At 51.8% G+C, this 27,809-nt stretch overlaps 6 protein-coding genes across 6 annotated transcripts; 2 read left to right on the forward strand and 4 right to left on the reverse strand.

Annotated features, from left to right (window-relative positions):
• Positions 1–390: 390 nt before the first annotated feature.
• On the reverse strand, positions 391–1,205 carry BDQ94DRAFT_158076 (Ribonuclease/ribotoxin; the record flags this gene model as incomplete). Its single annotated transcript, XM_026768872.1, has 3 exons — positions 391–506; positions 590–784; positions 881–1,205. 3 exons carry the CDS (start codon positions 1,203–1,205, stop codon positions 391–393), a joined length of 636 nt encoding a protein of 211 aa, XP_026628927.1.
• Positions 1,206–1,716: 511 nt separating this feature from the next.
• BDQ94DRAFT_139400 (DUF3632 domain-containing protein) lies at positions 1,717–2,857 on the forward strand. Its single transcript, XM_026765423.1, has 2 exons — positions 1,717–2,335; positions 2,386–2,857. The coding sequence occupies exons 1-2, from the start codon at positions 1,942–1,944 to the stop codon at positions 2,820–2,822; spliced, it is 831 nt and encodes a 276-aa protein (XP_026628928.1). The 5' UTR covers positions 1,717–1,941; the 3' UTR covers positions 2,823–2,857.
• A 933-nt stretch (positions 2,858–3,790) lies between these two features.
• Positions 3,791–11,556, reverse strand: BDQ94DRAFT_168228 (uncharacterized protein; the record flags this gene model as incomplete). Its single annotated transcript, XM_026770997.1, has 2 exons — positions 3,791–10,828; positions 10,885–11,556. The coding sequence occupies 2 exons, from the start codon at positions 11,554–11,556 to the stop codon at positions 3,791–3,793; spliced, it is 7,710 nt and encodes a 2,569-aa protein (XP_026628929.1).
• Positions 11,557–12,563: 1,007 nt separating this feature from the next.
• BDQ94DRAFT_158079 (fungal specific transcription factor domain-containing protein) lies at positions 12,564–14,544 on the reverse strand (the record flags this gene model as incomplete). Its single annotated transcript, XM_026768873.1, has 5 exons — positions 12,564–12,731; positions 12,783–13,412; positions 13,462–13,993; positions 14,040–14,295; positions 14,346–14,544. 5 exons carry the CDS (start codon positions 14,542–14,544, stop codon positions 12,564–12,566), a joined length of 1,785 nt encoding a protein of 594 aa, XP_026628930.1.
• A 2,080-nt stretch (positions 14,545–16,624) lies between these two features.
• BDQ94DRAFT_185927 (FAD/NAD(P)-binding domain-containing protein) lies at positions 16,625–21,011 on the forward strand (the record flags this gene model as incomplete). The annotated part of the gene is made up of 3 exons (XM_026775009.1): positions 16,625–18,012; positions 19,467–20,152; positions 20,215–21,011. The coding sequence occupies 3 exons, from the start codon at positions 16,625–16,627 to the stop codon at positions 21,009–21,011; spliced, it is 2,871 nt and encodes a 956-aa protein (XP_026628931.1).
• A 37-nt stretch (positions 21,012–21,048) lies between these two features.
• BDQ94DRAFT_158081 (sterigmatocystin biosynthesis fatty acid synthase subunit beta) lies at positions 21,049–27,561 on the reverse strand (the record flags this gene model as incomplete). The annotated part of the gene is made up of 20 exons (XM_026768874.1): positions 21,049–21,441; positions 21,486–21,601; positions 21,647–22,129; positions 22,173–23,870; positions 23,901–24,016; positions 24,050–24,087; positions 24,124–24,174; positions 24,211–24,286; positions 24,320–24,345; positions 24,376–24,836; positions 24,867–25,095; positions 25,132–25,193; positions 25,227–25,573; positions 25,607–25,675; positions 25,706–25,843; positions 25,877–25,952; positions 25,986–26,048; positions 26,082–26,146; positions 26,176–27,317; positions 27,448–27,561. The coding sequence occupies 20 exons, from the start codon at positions 27,559–27,561 to the stop codon at positions 21,049–21,051; spliced, it is 5,763 nt and encodes a 1,920-aa protein (XP_026628932.1).
• Between the last annotated feature and the right edge of the window lie 248 nt (positions 27,562–27,809).

Raw genomic sequence — 27,809 nt, forward strand, 5'->3', positions numbered from 1 at the left:
GTGTACACAAGAAAAAAAGAAATAAGGCTACTAACCCCTTTCCTGCTTACGATCTATCGCGGTCATGGAAGAACAATGGATATTGCTGACTGAATACTACTACATAGTGATATTGAATTTCTCCAGTTTGCCCCGATAAATGGAGTTGCTTAGATTTGTTATATATCAAAGTCTGGATCCTCCGATGCAAGGAAACATAGCAACCACGAAATCCGTTCACTATTATTGATACGAAAGATATATCAGAGACCCACTCCAGTTCGGAAAGGTTTTTCGCGTATTATCCGCTATTATAGCACTACAACTGGGTCTATGGAAGTATATACTAGACGAATATTCCAGGAGTAGTGTCAGACAGCTGTTCGATCATACATAACTAAAATACAGGACTCAAGACGAGCTAAGCTCCATCACCATTCCCACCCCAGAAGTGATGGGTGCGCCCTTCCCGCCATGCGCAATGCCAACACTATTTCCGCGGCCAATCCACTGTCGGAACATCTTGCCTTCGTAGGCAGTCATACAGGCTGACTCTAGTTCTTACCACCCTTCTTGTGAGAGTTGCTACCAGACTTGTGACCCGACTTACCACTACTAGCCTTGGTAGTCGCCTTAGCAGTAGCAGTGGTAGTAGTCTTAGTAGTAGTAGTGGTGGTGGTGGTAGGACTGGTCTCAATATTATCGCACTTTTTGAAAGAGTTACCCGTAATGTGATACAATGACCCAACATAACCGTACTTCTCGTTCATGACAACGCGGTATTTGTCTGGATTGACGCCCAGCTCTGTCGCAATTTCAAGCTCATTAGCCTACATGCACCTCTTCAATCCGGCCCCAGTAGACATAAACTGGAAGGAAAAACATGAACAAGTTCACTTACTGCCGCTGTAAACTCCCCCTGCGACCAAAGGATACTCATACAGAGTGGTGCTGACTTTAAAGAGTCCCTCAAAGTTGAAATTCTCCTCCGGGTATTTTGCATAGCCTGTTTCGTGGTTGTCTTTGGCCGTTTGAACCTTTCTAGCCTGCTGGATTGCGTTGTAAATGTCCTGCTTGGCGAATTTCTTTCCGTTACAGTTGACATCTTTCATCTGGGCGCGGGCGACCAGCGTGTTGGTCTCGTCGGCCGTCGGGTTGGCGATAGGGCTGGCAACCGCGGTGAGGGCCAGGGCTAGGAGGATAGTGGGCTTGAAGCTGAACAACATCTTGAGTTATCGTCAAAAAGATGACGTATGGGTTGAAATGAATGTGTTTACTTCGGGATTTTGCTTGAAAAGGAGTGACTGGGGATTCGAGTACGAGAGAATTGTTTGAGTGAGTGACTGAGTTGATGGCGAAATAGAACAAGAACGATGGTGGAAAGGAACAGCTTTATATCCTGCTTCATCGTTTGCATTGTGCCATATACTGTACATGCTAAGGAGGTTCAGGCCTCAGAGGCTCTTTGGCCCCAAACAATTGTCTCAGTGGTCATACACTGAGCACCCTCTGTCACCCACGTTGAGGTCCCTATAGGGGCCATGAGGGGGCCAAAAGGTATCGGACTGCTACCAGCTAGACTAAAATTAGATGCGTACCTTCGCGTAACGTTGCATCTGGATCTACTACAGAGTGGGGGCTGGATCATCGTTGAGGCTGTAACATACGGGCCAACGGCACCTCCCGCCGCACATCAGGACCCTTTCCAATGAGATTCATCCGTCAGAGGCGGGGATCTGATCCTTAGCAAAGTGGGGGCCGTCTCAAATGGGAATCTTTGTTACCAACACAGTAGGTGAATTCGGCCTCTCCTACGCAAGAGCGAAGGTGGCGTGTTGGGAATAGTGTTGGTCAGTCTATCATTAGTGCTGACCGCTTTTCAGTCAGCCCCCACGCCCTTCATTTAAAGCACTCACCCAAACCGCTTCTGGTTTTTCTTGAGACCCAGAACAACCCCTCATCATGGAATCCTTCGGTGAAGAGCTCCTTGCACTCCCGGAATACCAGGTTATCAATGAACTGGTCCAAAACACTGATGTCTCTCCCGCTGAGGCAGTCCAACGTCTTCTGCGGGCGCGCGAGGTTCTACATCGGGATAGACCGGAATCCGAATCCCCGGCTAGCATCGATGGCAACCACACATGGAATGCAATGTTCACAGTCGTGGAACTTGCGAATATAGTTTCAGTATCCCAGCGACAGAAGCTTGTCGACTTCATTGCTGAGCTCCAACGTATTGACCTCACCGATCCTGCTACTGGTTTGGCGCCCACGGCGATCGACCTGAAACTATGGACTGAGCTTCCATACCTCGAACTATACTTGGCTGATATGTATGGCTTCCGATTCAAACCTGGTATGACGCGTCTATTCTCCTTAAACGATCTTATCACCTAATTCTGTTAGAATATGCCCAGCAGGTCGATGAGGATCCCCAACAGGAGTATCCTCCAAGCAAACTTCAGGAGTGGGAAAATCGGAACGCGTTTATGGCGCAGATTACCGCGAAGGCGGATCATCTGGTCCATCCCATGGACGTATCTCTGTACGCCCTTTACTCATGCCGATCGGCATTCGAGAGAGGGCCGCTGATAGAAGAGGCTGTGCGCACTGCATGTATCTGGTATATCCATGCGGGCCAGCGTGTGTGGGAGAATTGCCAAATCGAACGGGTATATGGGGATGATGATGACCCACCTCCGCGTCGGCGCTTTAACATGGAAAAATGGCGCCTTTGGAAAGACGGATTGAAGGCAGCGCAGCTGGAGTTCCCTAGAGAAAGTACGCAGGAGATGATACGGACGGCGTTGGAAGAGATCGCAAAAGCGGAACGCGGGGAGTGACGACGGAGAGAAGAGACTTGTTCGCTGCAGGAATTTAAGTTGGCAGTCAGTGAATTAACACGCCTTAGACAATCAATGTGGAGGAACTTTTCTTTTCCTTATCCCCCTTTCACCCCGCCTTTTCTGTCCTATCTCATTTATTTCAAACATATATATTTGCTTTTTTTTTCTTCTTCCAGGGGGCACTTGGGAGCTGAGATGAAATGAGTCTGGAACGGAGACCCATTCCAACTGAAGAAACCCCATGTCATCCGTAATGAACATAACGTCCATCACCAATCCCGACTTAACTCCACCCAACCAAGATTTGTTGTCCTGTACTTTGGCTTGAAGCGAAACAGAAGTTCCAAAGATGTAGATATCTGCCGCCTGCGATGCATCAGCCAGTCGACACAGTTGCCAACAGCTTTTGACTCATGAACTGTCAGTATGATCCTATACTCGTGGAGGGACTATGTAGGAATGTGATTTGGGCTCAAGACACACCGAAGGTGGTCCTCGATACTATCAGGTTTGTTGATCTTTCAGTCTCGCTGCCAGGGCGTTCAACAATATTTGTAGACTAACCCCAGGGAGCCAAGATAACAGTGCTGATGGTTCCAGTTGAAGTAGTGAGATAAACACGCGTTATTGCTTTGTTACATGCCCCAGATGGACCTCTCGTGTTCTTTATGTATAGGGGTGATTCCAGCGAGAGACTTGCGCGCTCTGGCCAATGCAATATTGCGTAACTAAAAAATCAGTGCTAAGATGAACCGGAAGACTCACGAAGCCTTGGGCAGATTGTTCGGCCCGACAAATAACTCTCCAGCCTCAGGCAATAGTTCTCAAAGAGGCCAGAAGCCTACCGATCATGATGTGAAGCCTTTCCTAGAGCGGAGGCGGAGGGTATAACAGGAGCCCACCACAACAACAACGCGATATGGGATTCATTTGTGACAGACGCAAGCCTCTAAATCTCATACACTCTATGAATGCAGAAAACCAGTTTGCCTCCATTTTTGAATATACCGACGCACCACCTCCTCACCCACCGGGCCCAGTGCCCGTAGGGAAGGTGACCTTTCGCGTGCACGCGAAGTATCCAGCAACAGTCCCCCGCACGACATGCGCTCAAAGTTGTCTCTCAACCAATCCGCCATCACACTGGCCGGATTGTCTTCACGGCTTCCGGGGAATGCTTTGACTCGCTGAAGCCATTCGGGAAATGGAATAATGTTGTCCGGTGGAATGTTCAACTCTGGCGCGAGGAACATTATCATCTCAGACCACGACTGACGGGCCGCATTATCGATATGATAAACTGGATGGGGATTCTCTGTAAAGAGGAGGTCCGATAAGGTGGCCGCTACGACATCCACCGGTGTCCAGGACAGCACTCCGTCCAACGAAGGGAGGATCTTGAGTGTTTGGGCGGATTTTAACAGAGCCGGAAAGTGCTCCGCAGCATTCCAGTATCCACTCGTGGACGAGCCTGCTATTTGTCCGGGTCTTACTACGATTGCGTTGATTCGGTCAGGGTGTTGACACAATGTCCGATGAAGGATTTGCTCGCAGACAAACTTGGCTTCCGCGTAGCCGTTTGTCAGTGCCCAGTCGATCGTGCCGTGCTCTTCTATCACGGTTGCCTCGCCGGTCAATAACGGTCGGTGGCCAACTGTTCCGATTGATGATATAAATTGAAACCCAATGCGATCGTTAGCCGAACGAACAGAAGATATTTCGGAAGCTAGATCAACCAAGCTTCTCATCATCCGAAACTGGGACTCGAAGGCCGCTACGCTCATCGCTCCGTTCATGGGCCAAGCGTTGTGGATAATATGCGTGACATTACTCTTCAGTGTGTCATACTGTTCACTTGAAAGAGCTAGGAGTGCCTCCCCGTCTTCCAATGAGAAAGCTTCGACTTTGTCCAATTCTTCCGCGGTTAGAATTATACCACGCTCAGTCAGAGCTCGTCTTTGCCGCTCCATCGGTTGCTCCGCACCCCTTCTGTTGATACAGAAAACGCGTCCAACTTCCTTCATCCGAGCTAAGTGTGCAACGAGATGACCACCCAGGCTTCCTGTGGAGCCAGTGACAAGCACGCCTATAGAACCTGGATTACTCTTTCCAGCCGGTATAGGCGCGGTGAAACCTTCAATAGCACGCCAAATATATCCATCAGCAGTTCTTCTACGAGCTGCAGAGTCAACTCCCGCAAGAAGATCTATGCTTTCTGGTTTTGGGCCCAGAGGCAGACGTGCGCTCTGTTTTCCTGTGCATGTAGCGAAAATGACGCGTTGAACGCTTACTTCTGGTGAATAACCATCTGTCCAGTCGACATGACCGTACCCAACCGCATGCAAATCTGTCTCCCAGCGCAGCTCGCTGGTAATAGCATGAGTGCGCCCGTCATTGAACACCCACCAGCCGCGAAAAAGTCCAAACACTATGTCGATAGCAAACTGAGGCTGAGTCATCTCCAGCATCATGACTACTCCATCAGGCCGTAATGCATCTCGCATATGACGCGTCGAAACTTGAAGGTTCGATGTCGCATGCACAGCATTGCTCGCGATAATGATGTGCTGGGTCCCGACAAGATCATCAGCTGGTGCCTTTTCGATGTCGTGCACTCTGTATTTTACAAATGAGTAATCCTTGAACCGCCGACGGGCTTGAGCCAGGAAGGCAGGTGAAATATCGCTAAATGTATACTCAACAGCGATCCCAAGTTTAGCAAGTCCAGGAAGCAGCCACTTGGTACCACCACCAGTACCGGCACCCATTTCAAGGATCCTCAGTGGTTCCCCTGACTTTCCGTCAAGTTTGCTTGCCAGACGCTGGATAAAATCCAACATTTGCTTGTACCCGGTGACATTGTGCGACTCATCACCATACATCCAAGAAACAAGTTCTTGTCCCTCTTTGGTTCCGAAGATGAGTTGCAGGCCGTCCTGGTCACCACGCAGGACAGAAGCCAACTTGCTGCCTGTGTAGAAGGCAAGCTTGCTAGCTCCTGCGAATTCAGAATAGGTGCGATTAATCTCTTCCAGAATGGTGGCACTGGGCTTGTAGGTCCCTGCAACCCCTGTACGGATCGCGACCGTCCCTTCCATGTCCACGAGACGGGCTTCTTCTAACCGTCGGTACAGGTAATCGACCAATTCTTGATGCTGGGGATCATGCCAAATGCGGTCTAGACGCTCGCCTGGCTGTGCGGTGCGTATATATGAGCCTAGAGCCTCGAACGCCTCTAGTGTGAGGGTGACGCAGAGCTGCATTTGTAGAGGGTTGAAGCTGTGGACGCGCCCACTGCAGTGATTCTCTGACAGAAAATGATCGGTCAAGGCTTTGGTCTCACCAAACGCCTTCAGAACAAGGTCTTCCGGCAAATGCAGTTCTGGAGTGTCCGTGCTGGCCCTGGTATTTGATTCGGAAGGCGCATCGACAGAATCAGTATCTTGGCCACCATTGTTGGATGTAGTGCTGCTGTCAAGGCTTTCTTGGTTATTTTTGTCTGATCCCATCGCTTTCTGTACTGCACAGACAAGCTCACGGAATGTCTCTGCCTCCATCAAATCCGTTGCCGACAGGGTGCAGTTGAAGGCTTCCTCCAACTCCCGCGCCAATTCCATTGCCATCAAGGAATCCACGCCTGCATCTGCTATGTTATTGTCGTCGCAGATTTCTCTGGGGTCTACGGCGCAAAATTCAGCCACCACCGACTTGATGCGTGCAGGCAGGTCCGCATTCTTATGGTTTTGTTTTCTATCTGCTGATGGTGCCTGATCCTTACCAGCCACAGCCAATGCCGAAGTAATTTCAGGTATAATGGATTTGGCCTGGGATTCGCCCGAGTACAACTTGGAAAGGGTTTTGCAGAACATCGCCTTGGGCACACGGGAGTACTTCATACCGATGAATATTTCGACTAACCGGCCACTCTTTGGATCGAAGACGAATATATCGCTGGTATAAAACCCATCCGACCGCTCATGTGTCGCCAAGACATCCCATACTTCCGGTCGAGGTGTTTCTGGGTCGGCGTATATTGGTGTGCGCATCCACTGTTCCATCCCACTGGCGATGTAGATATCCGATGGCAACCGGTCCGTCATGCAGTTCACCCAAAACCCACCAACTTGGCTGAAGGAGTCACAAAGGAACGTGTCGGCCCAAGTCTCGGCAGAATATTTCTTGACAACCCGCCCGGCTGATTCGTTCCCTTTGCCTACTAGCTTTGTCACTCCGCGAAATTTCTCAGAATATTCGACGACTTCGGAAAAGTATCGGTAAATATTACGCCCTTGCAGCACGTCATCTACGTTTGGATCGTTGAGGAGCTCCTGACAGTGTCGATGATTTATCAGGCGACCGTAGCGAGCAAACTCAGCAGAAAGCTCGGCGTCGTCAGGGTCAAACATTTTGATCTGGGCGACGCAATGCTCCAATTGAGAGCGAGGACCTTTCTGGCTATCTTCGCTAATATACTTCACATCCCAGATGGTCTTTTCTTCAATTTTCGCATGCAGCAAGATGTAGACATCTCGGCTGTCAAGCCCCAGCGGTGCATCGCTTGTTACATTCCGCACCTGCGGTATCTTGTCTTTTCCTTCTGGCAGGCTCCGCAGTGCCTCTACAACATTGTCCAACATATGCGACGCAGGAGCAAGCGGAGCCGTCTGCGCGCCAACATGACCAGATAGTGCTTCTCTGTACTTGGGGTGGGCAGTGTTGACGCGAAACCTGGAGATGAGCTCGTCCTTGTCTTGGTAGCCGAGGAACTCAAGTTCCTCATCACTCGGCGTAGGAGTTTTCTGATGACTGACAATCGGCAACGGCTTATTATCCATCCAATGACGACTCTTCTCGAACTGATACGGTGGAAGTAATACAATCCCGTAATCTGGAGTCTGCGTGAAGTGGTGCGCCCAGTATATGGTGGGCACGCCCTCTTTCCAAAGCGCCATCGTGACGTCCGTCAAGTCGCGGATACCGTTCTGCCCTGTGATATTGACACCTTGGAATTTATGATTCACGCTGGAAGCCTCTAATGCGCGACTAACCATCAGCGTTATTGTTGATCCGGAGCCCGCTTCTAGCCAGATACAGGAGGGATATTTTGCGACCAGACGCTGAACAGCATGGCTGAAATACACAGACTGGCGTAGATGGTCAGCTACTATACTTTTAGGTGGCAGACGGGATACTGGATGCTCTGCCGCCGGTTCTAGGTGGATGTTCGGCTCGCTGAGCGTCAAGTCCTGCGTTATGTTGTGCAGATCAGACATCAGCGGCTCTACCAAGGTGCTATGGAAGGCATTGGTGACATCTAGTCGCTTCCATCTCAGGCGATTGAATGTATGGTGCGTCGTGAGAGTCTGCTGGACTACATTTATGGCCACTATCGGGCCAGCTAAAGTGAAGCTACGAGGGCCATTGAAGCAAGCTATCGCTGCTGGGTCTACGTCGGTGGGTGTGGTCTTCGCAGACTCTGTTAGAAGTCCGTCGATCTCCACCCGTTCGCCTTCAACCGCGATCATCCCGCCGGGATCTGTGCCCCATTTGTCTCGGATCAGACGAGCACGGCGGACGATCAATGTCAATGCATCTTCGAGAGACAGTACTCCAGACACGCACATGGCTGTTAGCTCGCCGAAGCTGTGGCCGACAACAGCGGAAACAGGCACGCCGCAGTCCATCCAAGAGCGCGCGCATGCGTACTGTAGCGAGAAGAGCTGAGTTTGCAGCTTGACATGGTTTGTAACTGGGATGCGCTCGAAGATACCGGGATAGAGACTAGGATAGTCAGACCTCCTGAGGAGACGGTCACAATTGTCGAGATGGTCGCGAAACACGCGAATGGTTTCGTAAACGGTGCGGTCTAATCCCACAAAGGTAGATACTTGGCCTCCGAAGCAAAGCACGATGGGGGACACTTGCTTTTTCAGTCGCATGAAATGTGTGTCCCTCCCGTCGGCTACAGATGCTAGTTGTACCTCCAGGTCGTCTATCGAAGAGCAGCTGAAGACAACCTGGCAGTCCAACGTCGGATTCGACTGGCGACAGGCGCTGAAGGAGATGTTCGCCAGTGAGGAAGCATGCCGTGAAGAAAGCGCTTTTTCCTGCAGAAACTGTCGGAGTCGTCGGGCATAATCACGGATCCTATTCTCATCCAGCCCACACAGCCTAAACGGCAGTGAGAGACCCCGTCCATGAACAGCGCCATCCTGTCCTCTCTCCATAGGACCCTGCGTAACCACAACAGAGGCATTCGACCCACAAGCCCCATAATTATTAATTAACGCGACGCGATACTCCGCCTCCCAACTCTTCGATTCCGTCGGAATTACAATCTTCTCATCGGCCTTAATGTTTGGATTCAACGTCTCAAACCCGGGCTGCGGCGGAATCCTCCTCTCATGAATCATCAGCAGCACCTTAACCAGCGCCACCATCCCCGATACCCCCTCCGTATGTCCAACTAACCCCTTCACCGACCCTAACGAAAGCTTCCCCCTCCCTTGTACACCCCCCATAACCTCGCTTACACTGGCATATTCCGCCGGATCTCCCGCCTGCGTACCCGTGCCATGCGCCTCCACGACTGACACATGCCCTGGATGAATTCTCGCACGTCTCATAACCTTCCTGAACAAGCCCGCCAACGACCCTGCATGGGGCACCACGACAGGCGTACAATTATCATTCTGCTCGACTGCAGTGCCGGCAATAGTCCCCAAAATATGATCCCCATCTCTAAGCGCATCTCTCATCCTCTTAATGAAGATTGCCGCGACCCCTTCGCCGCGGCAATACCCGTCCGCCTTGGCGTCGAAGGGTTTGCAGGGGCCCGTAGGACTGAGGAACGACGCGCCGTTGAGGTTATCGAATCCTAGCGGACTAGTGATGCAATTGACGCCGCCGACCAACGCGGCCTTGCAATCACCGTTCAGGATGGCCCGACACGCGTGGTGCAATGCGACTGTCGATCCGGAGCACGCTGTATCGATGCAGAGTGCTGGTCCGCGCCAGCCGAAGTAGTGACTCAATTTGCCGGCGATGAAGCTGCGCAGGAGACCTGTGGCGGCATAGGCGCTGGCTGGGTGGCAGTTCACGTTATGTTCGTAGTCAACTGTACAGCAGGAGACGTAGCAGCCTATATCTTTCGTGGAGGTGGTTTTGCTATTATGGGAAAAGTACCCAGCTTGTTCCAGCGCCTGATACGCCACCTGCAGGAGTAACCTTTGCTGCGGATCCTGCGCCATGACCTCGCGGGGTACCTTTTTGAAGAACTTGTGATCGAAGGCGTCGATGTCGGCGATGAAGTTTCCCATCCAGGGCCGAGTAGTAGCATCTGGCCGCCACGGCGTCTCGTAGTCCTTGTATCGTTCCGGAGGGAGTTCCCTGTGCTGGGATTTACCGGCGCAGAGCAGCTGCCAGAACTCGTCTAGGTCGTCTGCGCCGGCGACGCGAACTGCCATTCCGATCATTGCGATGTCTTCATCGTAGATGCGAGGCGGCTGGAGTGGTGAAACGATGCGTGGGAAGAAATCTAGCTGTAGGTCGTCGAAGTGGATGATACGGTCGCGTAAACTGCGTAGGAAGGACGGGGGAATGCATCGTTCGTGGCCAAATTCAATTACGATCGCATTGGTGTATTGTAGATGGGAGGAGTATATGGATGAGAATGTCTGATACCACATGCAAGGCCGGGAGAGGACGGATTGAAGGACGAGGCGGTGGAGGGGTCCTGAGTGTATAGGCTTGCCGGTTATGTTTGTCCATGTCTGATAGCGGAGATGCGATGCGTCCGGGAGCTGAAGGGTGGTATGGGCGTCGCAGAGAGCGTAGAGGGCGTCGAGGGTATCACTGTGTCCGGTCCAGTGGTAGCGGCCGTTGAAGTCGATGTGGGATGCTGAGAACCCGGCGGAGTGGAGGGCTTGGAGTAGGGGGGAGAGGCTGCTTCGGGGGGTCATGATGGTGCTGCGGTTCGAGTCATAGTGCACGGTGATGTATGTCTGTCAACACTATTAGCGTATCCCAGGCATATCACCATAAATCAGTGAAAACATACCTCAGGAAACTCCTCCAACACCCCCTTCACCTCCATCTCACTCCCCGTCACCGTCACAGACGTAAACCTCCTCTCCCACTCCATCGCATCCCCCATCGCCCCGAGCAACATCGCCAACCTTATCCCAACAGCGCCCCAAACCTTCAGCCCATCCAGCCCTCCCGCGGCGGCCGCCACAGCAGCGCTCAGAAACCCAATACAAAAGCCCACAATTTCCACCCCAACCTTCTCCCCTTCATCCCCTACCCCTTCCCCATGTCCTTCCTTCCGCCGAAGGCGTATATACTCCCCAAACTGCACCAAATGCCCGACCATCAACAACGGCGCATGCAACACATACGGCAACGGGAACCACTCCTCCTTCACCGGCACATCGGTACTCAGCACCCATCGCCTCAGCTCGCGAAGTTGCTCCTCCGCATGAGGAAGTCTGTCCCGGAGGAAGGGGAGGTATGATTCCGCATAGCGGATATAAGACGGTAAAGAGGCGAAAGCATCAAGCACCCAGTGATTCTCCGGATGGGAGTGGATGGTTCGTCGGAGGAGATGAAATTGGGAGGGAGTGAAGGTTGGGGATTGGCATCCGAAGAGAAGGATATTGTTTGTGGTGGGGTTTTGGATGTGGGTGAGGAGGGTATGTTGGGGTTGTTGGGCTGGAGTATTGGCGGGCATGGTGATCACTGATTGATAGCCTCGTTTTGAGGATTCTTCGGTCAACAGTTTGCTTTACTTCACGAGTCGATCCGTTATCCGTTAACCCGTTAATTCGGTTGGGTGTTTGTGTTTGTTTGGGAAATAGAGATGCCACCTAAGCATTCGTACTCGTAATCAAGCTAAGTTAGCATTTGCTAGTTTGATACACAACAACCAATTACCTGTCCTGGAATGGGCAGTTTAAGACATCTCTCGTATATCGTTGGATATGACAGAAGCGTTGCTTTTTTCTATGATTGTCTTGGCCAACGCCGGCCGGAGTTAGTTGCGCGGGATATCTCTTCGGGTAAGCAGAACCGTACCATAGAATATTAACTAATAACATTGGGGAAACGGATAGAAGAGTACGGTTGGTATCAAGGGGATAGGATACTAGGATGATCCGGCCGGTTGTACGAGCAACGCGACGGGGCTTTTGTTTAATGAGCGGTCGGGGGGATATAGTCTGGGTAGTGGATTGGATTGGGTGTAAGGCACGGAGTTATTGAGGGACGGAGTTTCCATCATTTCATTGTTGGCGATGATGATTATGACTACGGGGTTTTAGGACACGGTGTGGAATAGGGGTTAGGTGAAACTGGTTTCAATAAAGGGATAGTTGTTGAATTATATTATCTTTCTATTTGACTTCTCCTTGTTAGTTGAGAAAAAATCTTCTTCCTTCTCCTCTTCTGCTTCCCCGCCATGAACCAGCACGGATGATACCCCAAATTGAGTTCATATACCATCAGCAAATGGTATAGTATTAACCTTTCTGCCAAGTCTCGCAGACGACATATCGCAACTGCTTTGAAAAACCCAGTATCCACAAACAGATATCCAAGGAATGAAAACCAAAATACTCCCCGCTTATCCTAGTCCGACCAGTGGACTACACCAAACGCTACCATACCATACCATAACCCCATGATCAAAAGAACGACAAAACCAAAGTGAAACAGATCAAAAAAAGAAATGAACGATTGTTATTGAACCGACAACGGCGGACTCTGCACTGGATTCTTCACCCTATCCAGATCATGCAAGCTCTCGACCAGTCCATGCATCATCACTTCAAACGATGGATCGAGGTAGCCGTGCGACGAAAAGAACTCGGTGCACATCATGAGAGGGATCGGCGTTAGGGGATGCACCTAAGACCATTAGTCTTTTAATTCACAACTAGAGGAGGCAAGAGGAATTACCTTGAAATACCCCAGCTGACCCTGCATCTTCACCAACCCCACCACTTCATGTGCAGCCAGAACACACACCCGCTCAAACTCGATAATCCCCAGCAAGTGATCCCCGGATTTCCAGGTAATGCTCTCGAGTACGCTCTGCAGGAATAGGACCATGCTTTGGGCCACGATGCGGGCGAACATCAGCATGGGATCAACATGCGGGTAGCTGGATAGGGTGGCAATGCGGTAGGTAAGTAGTTCGTGTAGATAGTTATGACGCGTCCAGAAGTTATCAGAGGGGATATGAGTAAAGTTGGGCGGGTGAATCTGCTCGACGGCCAACGTTTGGCGGTGGGTGAGAGCGCGGCCGACGATGGTGGCGATGAGGATGAGTTCGGTAAAGGAGGAGAGGGGATCTGGGAGGCCGAGGGTTGGAGTGGTAGTTGGAGTGGGTGGAGGAGGGTGAGGGAGAAGAATTTGAGAGTGAGAGGCATGAGGACGGGCGAAGAGAGAAGGCGAGGGTATCGTGTTAGTTGCAGAGGGAATGGGGGAGGTAGGGGGTGAAGGGGCCATGACATCGGACAGGTAGGCCGTCAGGGTGGGCTGCCCAGCTTGAAAGTCTTCTTCCGGGCAAGGGAGGCGTGTGGTGATCTACTATTATTAGCTCTGCTTGAATCAATGATAGAAGGGACAGACTCACCAGCTGCTCATCCAAGGTGAACGGCAACCCGTTGTGAAAACTGATAAAACGATCAAGACTGTAGGCCATCCAGAACGTCCGGCGCTGCTCCTCCAGTCCAATCCAGTCCACCAACACCGTCTCGTGCTCGCGTGCCATCGTCACCGGACTATTCGGGTCGTCCAGCTCGTACAGTCGCATTCCCAGGACTAACCGGCAGCATCGTCCTGTACTCATCCATGCCTGCAGCGGCGATTGCTGCATGTACTCGTAGATGCAGACGAGGATCCACGCCTGCGCTGGCTCGATCCCTGGCGCCGTATCCGTAGGAGGGCCTTGGAGATCCAGGGAGTCGAGCATCCGCCGCGTCTCTGCATACAACCGGTCGCGGAGAGACTGAAACTGAGCCGACATACTGGCCGCCAGCGTCCACATGGCATACTGAAGGCAGGTTTGTGCTTCCGTCTTCTTGGGCTGCTTCGCCCACGTATGGTAGCGCCAGCGTTGCAGAATGGGGGCAAAGGGGTGCACCCGGTCAAAGTAAAGTTGGTCCCTGCACCAGTTAGTGGCAGCTTGCAAATCATTAAAGAGAAGCGTACAGATCGGCTCGCATCAAGTCAGACACGAGGCTGGAAGGCCGGTTCGGAGATTCGGGCGATCGCGGAGATCGCGTCCCAGTCCGACGGTCGTCGCTAGACTGATCGGGCATCGTGCCTGAGAGCGGATCGGGCAGCGGTGGCAGGTCTCGCAGCGGATCTTCTTCACTGTCACAGTCAATGACCGTGCCGTCAAAGAGACTGGCCATCTGGTGGTTGATTTCGGGGTGCTGGTCGGCCAGACATCGTTCCAGAGCGGCTGAGACAATTAGTCTCCTCAGAATTGTTAAGTTCTAAGCAACTACGTACCAATTCGTGTGCGGAGAGTCCGTAGTTGTCCCTTGCGGGGACCCCGGGGTAACCTCGTAGTATTGATTTTGCACTCGATGCCTGTCTCGAAGCAGACCTGACATTGGGGTCGTCGTCGGTCACAGCGAACCTTGCGACGGCGACATTCTTCACAAGCGGATCCCGGTCGCTGGCGGGAGATAGTAGGAGTCGAGACCATCCTAGCGGTGATGGTTGAAGGTGAAGGAGACAAACAGACAGGAAACTCTCAGCTCGCAGAGAGATGGGGGCTGGGGTGGAAGTGTTGCCGAGCACTTATAGCCTGTAGGAAAACGAGGTTGCAGCGGCAACAAACCAGTAAAAACTCAGAGCAGCAACCCAGGAGCAACAGCAGCAGCAGCAGCTTATGTGATGAACAGGCGCCGCCGTGATAAGATCCAACGAGGAGGATCGACCCGCGATAGCGTGCTGAGAGGGGAGGGAAATGGAGACGAGCGATTAGCAAGCGGCAGAAGACCCAGTGGACAGGACATGCAGCAATGGAACCACCGTGGCTTGCTTTGCTTTTGTCTATTAAGCTCATAGGCACGGTCAGAGGCCCGCCATGGAGGGGATCTACTGTACGATCGTGTGATACTAAGTGCCAGGCCTGCAGCTGCAGCGACCTGCAGTGCAGCAAGCAACTCGCATCCAACAATAAGCCAACCAAGAAAGCAGGCAGACAGACCCTGACATCCGGTCTGGTTGTCAGTTGGACGGGTTCCTACCGGGTGAGCAAGGCACAGCAGCTTCTCGCCGGGTGACAGGAAGTGGACGACAGAAGTTGGCAGCAGATCTTGCTGTTCCCCAAACTATTGTCTCTACGAGTAATTGTCTTGCTAGTTTGGGAAGTGAAGAATCATCCTATTTCCCGGGGGATCCACGATAAAAAAAAATGGAGCCACCGACATCATGATATCGGTGGGAACAGACCTCTCCAAGGTGATCTCCGACTACGAGGCTTCTGGATGGGTAATCAGCCAGCCACAGGGACCACTGCACACGAGCTGCAGAAGTACCGGGCCCATTGTTCAGGGCCAGACCCACCGGTTGTGCAGGAGAGATGCTGATTGCAGGGAAGGACCGAGTAGTAGAGAAGATGCAGGAAGAAAGCAGGAGAATACTAGCCAACCTGCTGTCCACCACACCGGAGGCAGTAGAAAACCACACAGTGATTCGTGTGTCAGACTGGCAGCTGCAGTTCATCAGGAAGTTGTGAGGGACCGTCCGACGTGAAGAAAATAGAAAATAGCGAGTTGTGCGACACACGGAAAATAAGGACAGGATACGTGGTGATTTTGTCAATAAGTGGAGGCGAAAGTTCTGTCGGGATGAGCTTTGGTTCATCGCTAGTGGCAGGATCCGCACCGATAGATCAGAGAAAGTCGGATCCGCTCGGGCCAGCCGGTCGGAAGGCACCCTCCTGATTGGCGTATGTACAGAATCGAGATCCGAGCGGATGAGTCGTCTGGCATTAATGAGCATTATATTAAATTTCTGCTAAATTTCTGTGGATTTTAGCGTTGTGGATGGTGGAAGCTGAGAGAACCTGCAAAGTTTGTGGGTTTAGTGACCAATTCAGGGCTGGTGGCGTCTCCTTTTCTCTTCCCCCCGTGGATCCCATCCACTGCTGGCTGCATTGCAATTGAACCACTCCTGCAATTTGGTCCCAACTGGCTGGCAACTAATTCCAGACGGAGCCAGGATTACTGCAAATGGGTAATTGAGGAAGGAAAACAGCCAAATCGGGCCGAGATCGATCAGTCCGTGGATCACCAGCTGAGGATCGCCTGCAAAATGGAGCCACTATTGATGCTTGCTTTTTGATAATTCGGACGGGCCGATACTGGCGCCAAAATGGTGGATCCTTCAGCGGAAAATGCCACCATGTCACTGAGGGCAATTAGACGAGGAATAATGATACCAGAAGGGGTAAGAGTACAGAGAAGAAAGGGACAATGCGCACTGTGCAATGGATCGCTCTGTTGTGCATGTGGGTTGACCGTCCCTACAGCTGCCATGCTGGATGGAATTCAGAACCAAACTGCCTGGCACCGGCCATCTGACTGTGAAACTGGTTGACGGTTCGTGAAACTTGCCAGTGACCAGTGAGTTCTCTTATTCCTGGTGTTTTATGCATTATTTATACAAGCGTGGTCGCGATGGCGATCCACCACTGACAGCCGGGTTTTTACATCAACCCCATCAACACCGTCATCAAGAGCAATCAATCTAGCAGTCACCCTCATCTCGACTGACAAATGGCTCACACTCAAGACATTCTGGGCCAATTGCCCCTCCTTCAGTCTTACACTCACGCCATCCTCTGTTTCCAGCTCGCCTCCCATACCACCACTCCCACCATTGACCTGGAACCCGCCGTGCAGCGGTTGCTAACCCTGTTCCCCATTCTGGCTGGCCAGGTCATCAACACGGGTGCCTCCCCCACCTCATCCGGTGCCTACCAAGTTGTTCCTTATCCAGTTCGCAAATCCCCCATCATCCGCTATGTCGACCATCGCTGCGATCCCCAAATCCCCAGCTATAACTCACTGCGAACGGCGCACTTCCCCTTCAATCAAATGCCCAGCACCCACTTCTCCCCTCCCCACCCGGTCTTCCCCAACCCCTACCCTGACACTGAACCCGCCCCCGTGCTAGAGATTCAAGCCAACGTCCTGAATGGAGGATTCCTGCTCACCGTAGCCGCGCAGCATAACATCATCGACGCCAGTGGCATCTTCCAAATCGCCTCGCTACTGGCCCGTCTCACGCGGGGCGAGCCGATTCCAAAGGCCGAGGTCACCGAGGGCAATCTGGACCGCCGGAATCTGATTCCTCTGCTGGATGACAGCCAGCCCCTCCGCTACGACTACTGCGAGTACCTCCCTTCGTTCATCCCGAAGATCCCCCCTAACCTGACAGCGTTGTTCCCCACCTTCCAATGGGCTTATTTTCACTTGTCCAGACGGGCCGTCGAGGCGATCTACGCCAAGGCCTCGGCCTCCCCGTCACACACCCCTGGGAAGATCACTCCGAACGATGCCCTCACGGCATTCATCTGGCAACGACTAACACTCACTCGTCTCCACCACTCCCCTACCCCCCTCTCTGCTACTTCTGTCTCCAAAATCTCCCGCGCCATGGACCTTCGCCGTACTTTGCACCTCACCCCAGCCTACATGGGACACATGATCCGCACCGCCACCCTCCGTCTGCCGCTGGGCGAGATCACCTCCCTGCCGCTGGCTACGCTGGCTACGAAGCTTCGGGATCAAGTTGCCGAGCTACGTACGCTGGATGCGGTGCGCGACTACGCTACGTTTCTGGCTCGGCAGCCAGATAAGAGCAAGATTGCCTACAGCGGCGGTGCGTTTCAGCCGGCTACGGACTTGAGTTGTTCCAGTATAGCTCACGTGGACTATGATCGCTTGGGGTTGGGGGGTGCACTGGGACGGTGCGAGGGTGTCCGTCGCCCGGGAGGTGGAGTGTTGCCGGGCGGTTGCTATATAGGACCAGCTGGGGATTGGTATGGTAGTGTTGGAGATGAGGACACTCGTCAAGAGACGGGGATTGAGGTATTGCTGTGTTTGGATGGATGGGAGATGGAGGGGTTGAGGGAGGATGAGCGGTGGAGGGAGTGGGTGGAGTATGTTGGGTAGACAGACAGTATCCTTTCAAGATAATCGATGATAACGATATAGATATGACTGGTTATTGAATGTAGTAGTTGAAGTTAGTCGTAGATAACAACTCTATTGAAGATAACCCTTCAATAGTGTGAAATATCTCACTCCCACATCCATCGCCGCTGCCTCCTTCGTCCAACATCCATCGCTGCCTCTTCTCAACTACCATCTCCCATCCTCTGTGAAGTACAATTAAACTGTCCATACCAAATATGACACCTCACACTCCACCTGCAACATGCAACATGCACCTCAACCCCCACCATTCCCACTTCCATGCTCCCCTAAACTCCGTAAATCGGAATTCCAGCAGCAGAAGCACGGTTCACCCCCTACTCCAAGCTCTGCCCTGCACTGCGCATCTGTATGACCTGTCCTATTCCATCAGTCCTACTCTAACAATAGTTAGAAATCCCCGACCCGTCAACCAAACTCCCGCCTTCATTCCCCCAACACACGTATAACCATCTACCACATCCAAAACACACAGTGTAACTACCTCCCTTCCAGCGGCGACTTCCGGAGAATTAAACCCCCAAACAATACCTACCCAGATCTCAACTAAGCATTTTGCAGGAATCTAAACGCCGTTTCATCTTCCCGTCTTTCCGCCCGTCCACCCTTGGTTTATCGATCCGCCGCCCGTCCCGGACCAACAAAGCACAACACACAACACAATAACACAATGATACTCTTCAGGAGTGCATTTGTGCAACACTGACAAGGAAAGGAACAGGTGTGACAGACATGGATCATGGTGAAACAGGTTTCATGTGGAAATCAAATCACTCATCAATGCATAACACCACTTCCTAGTGATGTTCGTAGACTACGTTGATCCGGAATATATTTCCCGCCCTACCGACTCGCGGAGAATCTTCGCGCTTCGGTTCAGAACTTCACTGCAGATGTGTACCACAACCATAACCAGCAGAAGAAAATACACAGCACTCCTAAACCAAGGGGATGGAGGCATTCGAAACCCGACTACGATACACTAAAAATTATCCCTACCAGCAAGATATTCCTTTCTCCGGGAAAGAGATCCTGGATTGTGTTCTAGTTCTTGTGCAATGCACGGAAGACGGGACTGCGGACTGTGTCACGTAGTACAAAAAGGCTAAGATGCTGGTCCTGGTCCAGTTCAGCAGTTTCATGGTGTGGGTAGTTCCTGGGGTACTTACATATTTTGTCACCACCAAGTTATCTTGTTATTACACTGGTTTTATCTAGGACCAGGATGAGCGGGATGCTTAACCCAGCCGAGCATCACTTGCTCCTATCTACTGTTAGATACTATCAACAATGCACAGGAATTATCTAGCTAGCTAGTTAGTAGACAATAACTAACCCCATACAACCAAACCAACAATAGACACCACCACAATCAAACCACCATGTCCACCAATACCAGCCCCATTAACATAGAAATCGCCATAATCGGCTCCGGCCTAATCGGGACCGTCCTGGCCCTAGGCCTCCTCAACATCCCCATCCCCAACACGACCAAAGACCCTCAATCTACCAACGAAGGCGGAAAAAGCACGACCCTCAGCATAAAAATCTACGAACAATCCCCCACTGCGCACGAACTCGGCGCCGGAATCGGCTTCACGACCTGCGCGCGGAAATGCATGGCGCTCATGGACGCCCGCATCGCGGAGTGTGTGGCCCGCGTAGCGACACTTAACGGGGAACCAGAGGATCCAGATTATTGTATGCGATTTGTGGATGGGTTTAGGACGTATACGGAGGGTGATTGTTCGGGGACGATGTCGAAGGGGGGTTCAGAGGGGGGAGGTAGTGTGGATGTTAGGGGGGTGGGTAGTGATAGAGTTAATGATGAATCTGATAGAAGAGATGAAGATAAAGATGACGTTGGTGGTAAGGGTGTGCATGTCTCCGGAAAAGTCTACAAGTTGTATGCCGGCCCAAGGGGATTTGAAGGTTGCCATCGGGGCCAGTTCCTGGATGAAGTGATGAGACTCATGCCTGATGGAGTAGTAGAGTATAGCAAGCGGGTGGAGGGGTATGAGTATCTTCCTTCCGGGAGGATTCAATTGGGGTTTAGTGATGGGGGTAGGGTGGAGTGTGATCTTGGTAAGTGTATCTTCATCCATATTTGTAAGTATCTTTAAGACAAGATGCTAATAAGCGATCAGTCCTCGCTTGCGACGGCATCAAATCCCTCATTCGCACCCACCTCTACCCCCAGAGCAAACCACAATACACCCACCAATTCGCCTTCCGGGGCCTGGTCCCCATGGCCACGGCAATCAAAAAACTAGGCCGCCACCGCGCTCTCCGCCAACACATGCACTGCGGACCGCGCGCACACGTGCTTCACTTCCCCGTCGCGAAGCAGCAGCTCATGAATGTCGTTGCGTTCGTGCAAGACCGGAATGACTGGTCGCACGCCGGGATGACCGCGCCAGCGAGGAAGAGTGAAGTCGTGGGGGCATTCAAGGAATGGGGCACGTTTGTGCGCGCCGTGATTGATCTGCTGCCTGAGGAGCTGGATAAGTGGGCTGTGTTTGATACTCTTGATATTCCGGTGCCGCGGTATGCGGGAGGGAGGGTAGCTTTGGTAGGGGATGCGGCGCATGCGTCGTCGCCGCATCATGGGGCCGGGGCGGGGATGGGGGTGGAGGATGCATTGGCGCTGGTTACGGCTATTAAGAGGGCAAGGGAGGATGTGGATCGCGGGACGGAGGTGAATGGGGCGTTGGAGGCAGCGGTGAGGGCGTATTCGAGGGTTAGGTATGAGCGGTCGCAGTGGTTGGTGAGGAGTAGTCGCGAGGTGGGATGGACGTATGAGTGGATGAGTGAGGATGTTGGGGCGGATATGGATCGTGCGTTTGCAGATATAAAAAAGAGGAGTTATCGGGTGTGGCATTTTGATGTAGAGGCCATGGTGGCAGAAGTGGAAAGACAGTATCGTTGGTGTTTGTGGAACTAGCTAGCCACTACATTGATTGAAATTCTAGGGTATCTTTTTACACACTCTTTCCTAAGATCTCCCTTAAGACGGGACTGTGCGTCCGCTCGTATGCCTCCCGAATATATTCCTCATCCACCGAAAATGGTCGCGCCATCACATTGGGTATGTACCGTCGCAGTGCCTCCAGGTCCACGTTTCCCTCCAGGAACCCCTGCCGGAGCAAGCACTGTCGGAACCGGTCCACCGTGGATCGCAGGTGGCTCGAGTGAAAGGGCACGTCAATGCCTTCCAGTGGAATTGTGGCTCGCCCTCGCCGAAGCTGGATTGGTGGCGATAGTGCTTTTGCATCAGAGAATAGCTGAAGGATGACACTGTCATATTGAAGCTCCGGTCCATCAGACTCTCCGATGTAGTCTAGCAGCCGCCCAAGCACCCAGAGATTTGTAACCTAACACATTAGCACTCACAATGCAAAGGTACTTGAATACTCACCGTCCCTGAACACACGTATTGCTCACCCTCGATGTTATAGTTGACTACCTCCAGAAGCTCCTCACTAGCCAGACCAATCGCTTGCACCAGCCTACTCAAACCTGCTTCATCAAAGACTGGCCAGTCAGCTGCATGCCCAGCCCAGCCTCGGTGTCACTTACATGGTCCCACGCGTTTAGGATTGACCGCCACCATTCCGTACGCGTTCCCGTTTCCTCCTGCCACAGACGCCTGCATCATAAGTCCCCGGTAAAACGCCAACTCGGCCAGGGCTCCCATTGGGATCGAAGCGGACAGCGCCGACAAAGCCCCGAACTCTCCCAACGAATGACCGGCATACATTGCATCCGGCGATACATAGCCCTTGCTACGCAGGTCGGCTACTGCCGCCGCTTCGAATAGCAAAATTGCCGGTTGAGCAAACTGGGTGGAGTATAACAGTCCCCGTGAGTCAGTAAATGTGTAAGATGGTGAACATGGACTGAGACCCTGCAGAACAGGAGTCTCGACACGGGATCCATCGGTCTGCACTGTTTCCGTAGTAATGGCGAGATAGTTCTTTCGGATCTGGCGGCCTCGCTTGCCTCCAAAGTGAACAGTTACCGACTTCGGATTATTCTTAACAATGTCCAACACAGACCAACCTATTTCTGTGAGCGATAGCCGCCTTTTGGCAGGTTCACGTACCATACGACGCATACAGTTGCGCATCAATTTCATCCCACAGAGATTTGGCCACCGGACTTGACTGATACAGATCCATTCCCATTCCCTTGCTCTGGCTGCCTTGGCCGGTGAAGAGATAAGCGGTTGCAGGCTGGTCAATAACGGCTTCTGCTTCTAGCACCTTTTCTTGGCTGTCTTTCCGGACAACATCAACTGTTAACTGCATGCGCCCATTGATCATCCCGGCATGCTGTATTTGTACCACCAGCTTTTCTAGTGGCATAACCATCCCGCTGAACTTTGCTGTAAATTGTCGGAGACGCGAGCGATCGCCTTCGAGAGCTAGATGCTCCAATGCTGCTACCGCAACTGCCGAGGTATTCATTCCGTGACATACCGTGCCCGGGAGATCTGCTAAAGAGGCGAAAATAGTTGACACATGTATCGGGTTAAAATCCGTGGATATCTCAGCGTATGCCTGGTTACTGACTGGCATTTGTACGTCGATCGACGAGGGACCAGTCCACCCTGGTTTCTGTAGCATAATTTGCCTACTCAGAGGACCTCCTTTGCGCTCGAGAAATTGCAGCACGGGATTTCCAACGCAATGCTCGCACTCAAAGTCAACAAATCCCACCTCTTGACCAAGGCCACTAGTATCTTGTAAGCAAGCGGTACCGATCACACGAAGACTCTTGAAGCCACTCTCCTTGTCCACTTCATGAGTCTCTATACTGATGACAAGATCTCTACCAACAAGGGCTGTAGCAGTATCGTGCAGGTGAAACCACGGGCGACTCCGCAGGACCGTTTCTTCCAAGTTCGATTCGAGGCGGAGTACCCATTGCGATCGTCCCCGTCTGAATGTCGACCCTGAGCGGAGTGAACCTCGAAACAAGAAGGTAGACTTGATCTTCATGACCTCTTTTCCCGATCGAAATATCTGGGCTTCAATAACAACCACTTTGCCTGCATCCTCCACATACACAGCTTGCACCCGCGACCGACAGCTGACACCATCACCAACACGCAATGTACCCGCACTGGCACAGTAATCGAATGTATTAGAACGGTGCACCAGATGCAACAAATCACCATTGATCTCTCCAGTTACCAAAGGTTTGGTGATAACTTCCCATGCAATTATTATCCCAGCGCTGATTGGCAGGAAATCCGAGCTCGTTTTGATGAGCCGGGAATCCGAAAATGCCGGACCCACGGCGGCAATCAAATCATCCAGCAGGTCGCGCGTGAGAACCATCTCTCGACCGTAGTAAGTCTCTTGTATGCCGGTGTCAGATTTTCCCTGTAGCCAAAGCTTTCTATAGAAGGTCCTCACGCGCGCATTCCGCTTCGAGGTGATCTCAGTAATCGAGAACGGGATGTCACTGGGATGAATTAGGTACACCAATTCAAGTGGATCAGAGACTTGAGGAGGACAGAGTTCCACTTTAATCTCGACACCGTCTAGACATGACACTTTCATGAGAGAAGTAGCTCCACACGCATCATGAACTGTCACACACGCCTCTGAATGGTTAGCATCGTATCGAACTTTCGTGGCAGGGTATGATGCGATGAACTGCTGAAATGGATTATTCTGGCGACGTCGATTACGAGAGATGACCTTGGCTTCGAAAATGGCCCGTAGCCACGGAGGCCAATTTCGCCCTGTGCCAATGGTAACAGAGGGGGAACGTTCATCAGACTCTGAAGCCGCTGTGGATGAGAGTGCGAGCTCCTCCATACCAATGTCCTTGGCACCCGATATTGAAGACCAAGACTCCGGGGTGACCAGCCCACTGCCCAAGCTAGGCGAAGAGCTGTCGGTACTGACATCACGCTGCATACGTTCAATAAGGCCACTGATAATGGTGTCAAGAATCTCCTTTGCCGACTCATCATGCCTAACGGAGTATTGAGCTGCCACCGGGCCCTGTAGGATGCAGACTCGTTCAGCATCTTGGTCCACAACAGCATCAATATCCTCTGCCTGCCAAAGCGAGTCTTTCTTGAAATAGAACTCGAAATCATCATTTAGGGCAGGTATGAAATTGACTGGCTTCCGGTCTGGCATTTTACTCCTCATCAGAAAGAAGGAAACGTCCTCTGGATTTATAATCTCCTCGGAAGCACTAGGACATGCAACGGTAAAGGCGTTGAGGAACTGCATCGGATTCTCGGATAGAACCGACTGAGCGAGGTCCGAGTCGAGGGTATCAACACGAAGTAGGCGCTCTAATGCTCGAGTGGCCATGGCCATGGTGAAGCCAACATATGATGGGTCAATCCACCGTTTCTGGTGCTTGACATACATCAACTCTACCATACGACCCAACACTTCAGTGTAAGTCATGTCTTCCAGGTTGACAATGTTACCCAAACTGTTGCGGCCAAACCACGGCTTGGCAAATCCCGTGGTCAAGCGCTGTATTATCGAAGTCCGATGCTTTTGCAGGTATGCAGCCCGTTCTTTTCGAGGCAAACAGAAAACGGTTCGGTCCATATCTGCCCATAACCTAACACCCTTGGTTGCAATCTTGTGGATGGGTTCGCCCATCTCTGACTGTACCGTGATTACCCCACCAGCGGGTCCAGAGTACGTTTTCTCCCATTCCCAGTCAGGAACACCAGGTGTCTTGAAGATGATTTCCCTCACAGCCGATGAAGTGTGTGCTTCCCGAGCTACCATCAAACGACTTCCCAGTAGCACACCATCAAAGGGCATGCAGGGGTATCCGAACGGTAGTGACCATTGCCCGGTTATGTAAGGGTATATACTATCGCTATTGCCAAAACCACTTCCAGCTACTAGATATATATTACGCTGCTGTCGAATAGTCCCGTAAGTACTAAGTATTGGGGCGTGGAAATCCTCGAAAGAGTGATGGCCTCCGCCACGCCCACCTGTCCATTGTAACATAATTGGAAAGTCAGGATGTGCCTTGGAAATGTCAATCACCCGTCGGATACTTGACACCGATCCTGGTTTGAAGCCAATATGGCGCAGTCCTAAAGTTCGAATATACTGGGATGCTACCTCTAAAGAAGGAACTCCAGCCCCAATGGTTATACCGTCGATAGGGACGCGGTTATGGGATAGTCGACGTAGCAAGGCTATTTGCCAGCGCATGGCTTGGGGGTTAGCATATATAATATTGCAAGTGATACCTCGACCTGGGGGGATATGTGCAACAAGATCATTGATTGCGGTGGTCATGTCGGAGCTGTTCCTGTAGCCACCCCCAGCGAGTTCTGCATGATATCCAGCATTCATGATGGCGGAAACGAAGTCCCAATGAACAGTAGTCGGTGTCATGCCACCTACAATCACCGGAGGGGTGCCCAGCAATCTCGAAATCCGGGTCTCTAAGCAACCTGCGATCAGACGCGGTTGAAACTGTTGCACCCAGCTCAGAGGCCTCGTTGACGATTCGAGCAGGCGCAAAGAGAACAAATCTCGCATGGTACCTATATCAGGGTCGCGAGAATCGAGATCGCCGCCTTGAATAACGCGAACACCGCTACCATCCACAATCTTTTGGACCATTGACCCGAGTCCACCGCGATCGAAAACAATGATATGCGATGGGGAAATGCATCTGTCACCTGTCCGTGAGGGTCCAGATAAAGCTACCGGCCAATCGCAATTCTCCCGAGCAATCGCATCGAAAATAGCGTGCAGTATATTTCTGCAACCCTTCCGCAAGTCCTCTCCAGTGGACGTGTGGTAGACGGGAATTTTCAGTTGCTCTGACTTGATGTATTGTCTTGCAAACCGCAACTTCAGGGCTGTTACAGCTTTAGCAAGGTATTTGGTATGAAATGGTGCACTAATTGGGAGAAATCCATGTTGAATAGCGGGCTTTCGGCTGCTGAAGGGAACCCGACTAGTATCTGATTCGGATCGTTTCATGCTCTTGAGCTGACTATCCATATGGACCAAGGACACAATTGGCCCTGCCACCACAAATTGTCCCGCCCATTTGCTAAGGCTATTTGAACTTTCTCATTTGGCGGTAACGTTCTGTTCAAGCGACCTAGTATACACTCCAGCTGGTCTCCGGAAACACTGCGGACACCAAGCATATACGATGGCACAGCATTGGTCTCACTCGAGGCGGACGCGCTCAGTCGTGAAGAGCTATTGGGTGCAGATTGATGGCATTCAACTCCTAGCCAAAACAGAGCTTCGACTGCAAAATGAGAGTTGGCATTGAATGTATCCCAGGAATCAGACATGGATATGACTGTTGATACTAATAAACCTTGTGAGTGTCCGGTAGTTGCAGAAAGCAACCCACGTAGCTGGCCCGGGTGCATGTGCAGAACCCGGCAGGTCACCATATATCGTGCCAGGCTCAGCAGCCCAATAACCGGGACACTGATCGGAGCCTGGGCCATGTATTCACATTCCGGGATAGTAGATGCGTCGCTGATCCACGACATCAGGTCCAATGACTGTCCACGGCGGGAGAACCAGGAAACTGGAAGCCTAGAAAGCTCGGAAAGCAAAGTAGCAGACTGCTCGATAAAGGACCTTACTAAAGACCTATATGTTGCGTATAGGTCTGCCAACTCTTGCACACATGTCCGACTTGCCTCGCCCTGGCCACCAAACACAGCCATCAGGCGAAATTCGCCAGCCAACACATGGTCAAATAAAGCACTAGGCCGGAATGAGCTGCGCGAGGGTGCAAGTGTTAAATAATCACTGGCCTCAACAGCGTCGTAGTATATCCTTAACCACTTCTGCCTTTCGCTAGCGACCGTAGTCAACTCCGTGATGAGGCAATGTATGTCGTTATCGCCGTGCAAGAATTCAGTCTCAAAAGCTCGCAATACAGCCGCTACCGAATCTCTGGAGAAACCTTCTCGAGCGAGAAGAAATTTGATGAAAGCCAAGCATAGAAGTGATGGCTCCTGCAATGCATTGCTTTCAGATATCGAAGATAAATGCAATATGAACGCCGTTCTATATGACTGCAGGCATTGGAAGTGCCTGATAGGAATCGGTAAAACTAGCTTGCTGCCTGAAAGGTCGAAAGAAAGGTCAACAGTGAGAGAACGAGCCGGAGACGATGCTTCAGACACTGGAGGCGAGGGCGAGAGAGTAGCACACATGGCATCGGTCGGGGCTGGGCATGCCACACCGGAAGAAGAAATCTCAAGAGCGATGCCGATCCCGCTATTTTGCAAGATACTGCCAGTTATTAATCTTCAGTAATTCATCGTGGAGCTTATCATGGTCCACACGTTGATTCATCACTCTCGAATCGGTGGAAGTCTTCCGTACAGCGCACACTAGTTCATTCCTTTGCTTGTCAACGACGCTCCTGGCCAGTCCGAGATCGCGATATGGGGTCAAATTCCTTCCGCGGCAATATTTTCCACTAGCGTGTAGATGCATTGCTAATCCGGGGTAGCCAACGACGGGAAACAGCCCACTTCCTTCTGCATGATCTTATTGAAACCTTTCTGCCTGGCCGGAGTTTGGACAGACCCAGCCCTATACCCACACCTACACTCCCCGGAGTTTTGCGGACGGAGTTTTAGTGTCTAGGCACCCGGAGGCTTCTATCACCTCATATTCCCTGTTACTGGTTGGAAATCAATTCCAGTAGAGAAGATGCCTGAGGACCTGGCATTTTTAGCTCA

This window comes from Aspergillus welwitschiae (genome assembly GCF_003344945.1).
Source record: "Aspergillus welwitschiae strain CBS 139.54b unplaced genomic scaffold BDQ94scaffold_8, whole genome shotgun sequence".
Lineage (NCBI taxonomy): Eukaryota > Fungi > Ascomycota > Eurotiomycetes > Eurotiales > Aspergillaceae > Aspergillus > Aspergillus welwitschiae.